Source organism: Priapulus caudatus, unplaced genomic scaffold, assembly GCF_000485595.1.
Source record: "Priapulus caudatus unplaced genomic scaffold, Priapulus_caudatus-5.0.1 Scaffold1988, whole genome shotgun sequence".
Classification (NCBI taxonomy): domain Eukaryota; kingdom Metazoa; phylum Priapulida; class Priapulimorpha; order Priapulimorphida; family Priapulidae; genus Priapulus; species Priapulus caudatus.
This window is the reverse complement of record NW_014579049.1, coordinates 43,157-45,136: the sequence shown is the minus strand read 5'-3', so window position 1 is coordinate 45,136 and position 1,980 is coordinate 43,157. Positions and strand designations below refer to the sequence as shown.

Here is a 1,980-nt window from a genome sequence, read left to right as displayed (position 1 = left end):
GGAGCAGCTATGGGCGTACTACGCCAACACGCTGTCTCCCTCTCTTTCTCTCTCTCCCTCCCCCTCTCTCGCTCTTGCTCTCTCACTATCACATACTATTACAGAGAGGTCATCGTTGGTGATGGAGCAGCTATGGGCGTACTACGCCAACACGCTGTCTCCCTCTCTTTCTCTCTCTCCCTCCTCCCCTCTCTCTCTCTCTCTCCCTCCCCCTCTCTCGTTGGCGTAGTACGCCCATAGCTGCTCCATCACCAACGATGACCTCTCTGTAATAGTATGTGATAGTGAGAGAGCAAGAGCACGCTGTCCAGCCCTAAGATACCCGAGCACTTTCTGAAGACTTATCACTCACAGCTGATCCAGCTGCGATGGGACCTGTTCCTACCGTCCGCACAAGATTTCGAGACCATGCTCAAGGTAGGTGGTAGGTTGTATACCTATAACCACAGCTATTGTAGATACATATGTGCATCTCTCTCTCTCTCCCTCTCTCTCTCTNTCTCTACTCTCTCTACGTCTCTCTCTCTCTCTCTCTCTCTCTCTCTCTCTCTCTCTCTCTCTCTCTCTCTCTCTCTCTCTCTCTCTCTCTCTCTCTCTCTCTCTCTCTCTCTCTCTCTCTCCTCTCTCTCTCTCTCTCTCTCTCTCTCTCTCTCTCTCTCTCTCTCTCTCTCTCTCTCTCTCTCTCTCTCTCTCTCTCTCTCTCCCTCCATTTCTCTCTATCTTTTCTATCTATCTATTTATCTATCTTCATCAGTAGATATATCTCTATCTTAAATTTTATTCCTATCTATATCTATATCTTTAACTCTATATATCTCTATCTCCATGTCTCTATCTTTCTATCTCTCTATCTCTATCTCTCTTTATCTCTCCATCTCTAGGTGAGAGAGACTCACCCGCCGGCGTCCACCTGCTTCCTTGGTCAGATCGCCGTGCGGTTGCCGTGGCAACGCATCATGGAGTTGGCCGACGAGCGTCTGCTGGAGCCGGAGGAGGCCGGTCGTCTGCAGAGGGCCGTGCTGTGTCTGCTCGTGCAGGTCGGTGGTGCTGCCGTCGCCATGGCAACGTGTGCGCGAGGTGCGCCGGCGCCGGACGCGGTTGCCGTGACAACGCTATCATCAACTTTATATTGATGGCATGACACAACATTAGATGTGTAAATTTTATATGTGAAAATGTGAAATGTATGTACACTGTATGTCTAAATGTTTCCTATTATGGTTCGTACGTGTGTGCGTGCGTACGTGGCATACGTGTGTGCGTGCGTACGTGGCGTACGTGTGTGCGTGCGTTCGTGGCGTACGTGTGTGCGTGCGTACGTGGCGTACGTGTGTGCGTGCGTACGTGGCGTGCGTGTGTGCGTGCGTATGTGGCGTACGTGTGTGCGTGCGTGCGTGCGTGTTTCCGTACGTAACGTGACGTGTGTGCGTGCGTGCGTATGTGCGTGAGTGCGTCCGTACGTGCGTGCATACATTGCGTGCGGGCGTGCGTGCGTATGTGCGTGAGTGCGTCCGTGCGTGCGTATGTGCGTGAGTGCGTCCGTGCGTGCGTGCATACATGGCGTGCGTGCGTGCGTACGTATGTGCGTGAGTGCGTCCGTGCGTGCGTGCATACATGGCGTGCGTGCGTGCGTGTGACGCGTGCCCTTCACCACCTTGCAGCTGGGCTGTGACTCACAGCTGGCCGAGTCTACGTGCGACCTCGCCCCTCTCCTGCAGCAGGCAGCTGGCTTCAGCTGGCATCACCTGGATGCGGAGAGCTTCACGGAGGCTGCGCAGTGGTACAGGACCAACGGCGACCCCAGCTGTTTGATCGCCGATACCAAGGACCGGTCGGCTGGCCTGCTGAGGCGAGTGTGGGTGTGTGTGTGTGTGCGTGTGTGTGTGTGTGTGTGTGTGCGTGTGTGTGGGCGTGTGTGTGTGTGTTGGTGTGTGTGTGTGCGTGTGTGTGTGTGTGTGTGTGTGTGTGTGTGTGTGTGTG

The 1,980-nt window shown here is 54.4% G+C and overlaps 1 protein-coding gene across 1 annotated transcript in view; it reads left to right on the top strand.

Annotated features, from left to right (window-relative positions):
* LOC106818037 (ectopic P granules protein 5 homolog) overlaps window positions 1–1,980 on the top strand; it is a gene marked incomplete at its 5' end in the record, with an annotated part of 12,732 nt that overhangs the window by 4,690 nt on the left and 6,062 nt on the right. The window contains 3 exons of the mRNA XM_014822751.1: window positions 292–417; window positions 882–1,037; window positions 1,662–1,849. Of these exons, the coding sequence (XP_014678237.1) occupies window positions 292–417; window positions 882–1,037; window positions 1,662–1,849 (470 nt within the window). The remainder of the gene's footprint in view (window positions 1–291; window positions 418–881; window positions 1,038–1,661; window positions 1,850–1,980) is intronic.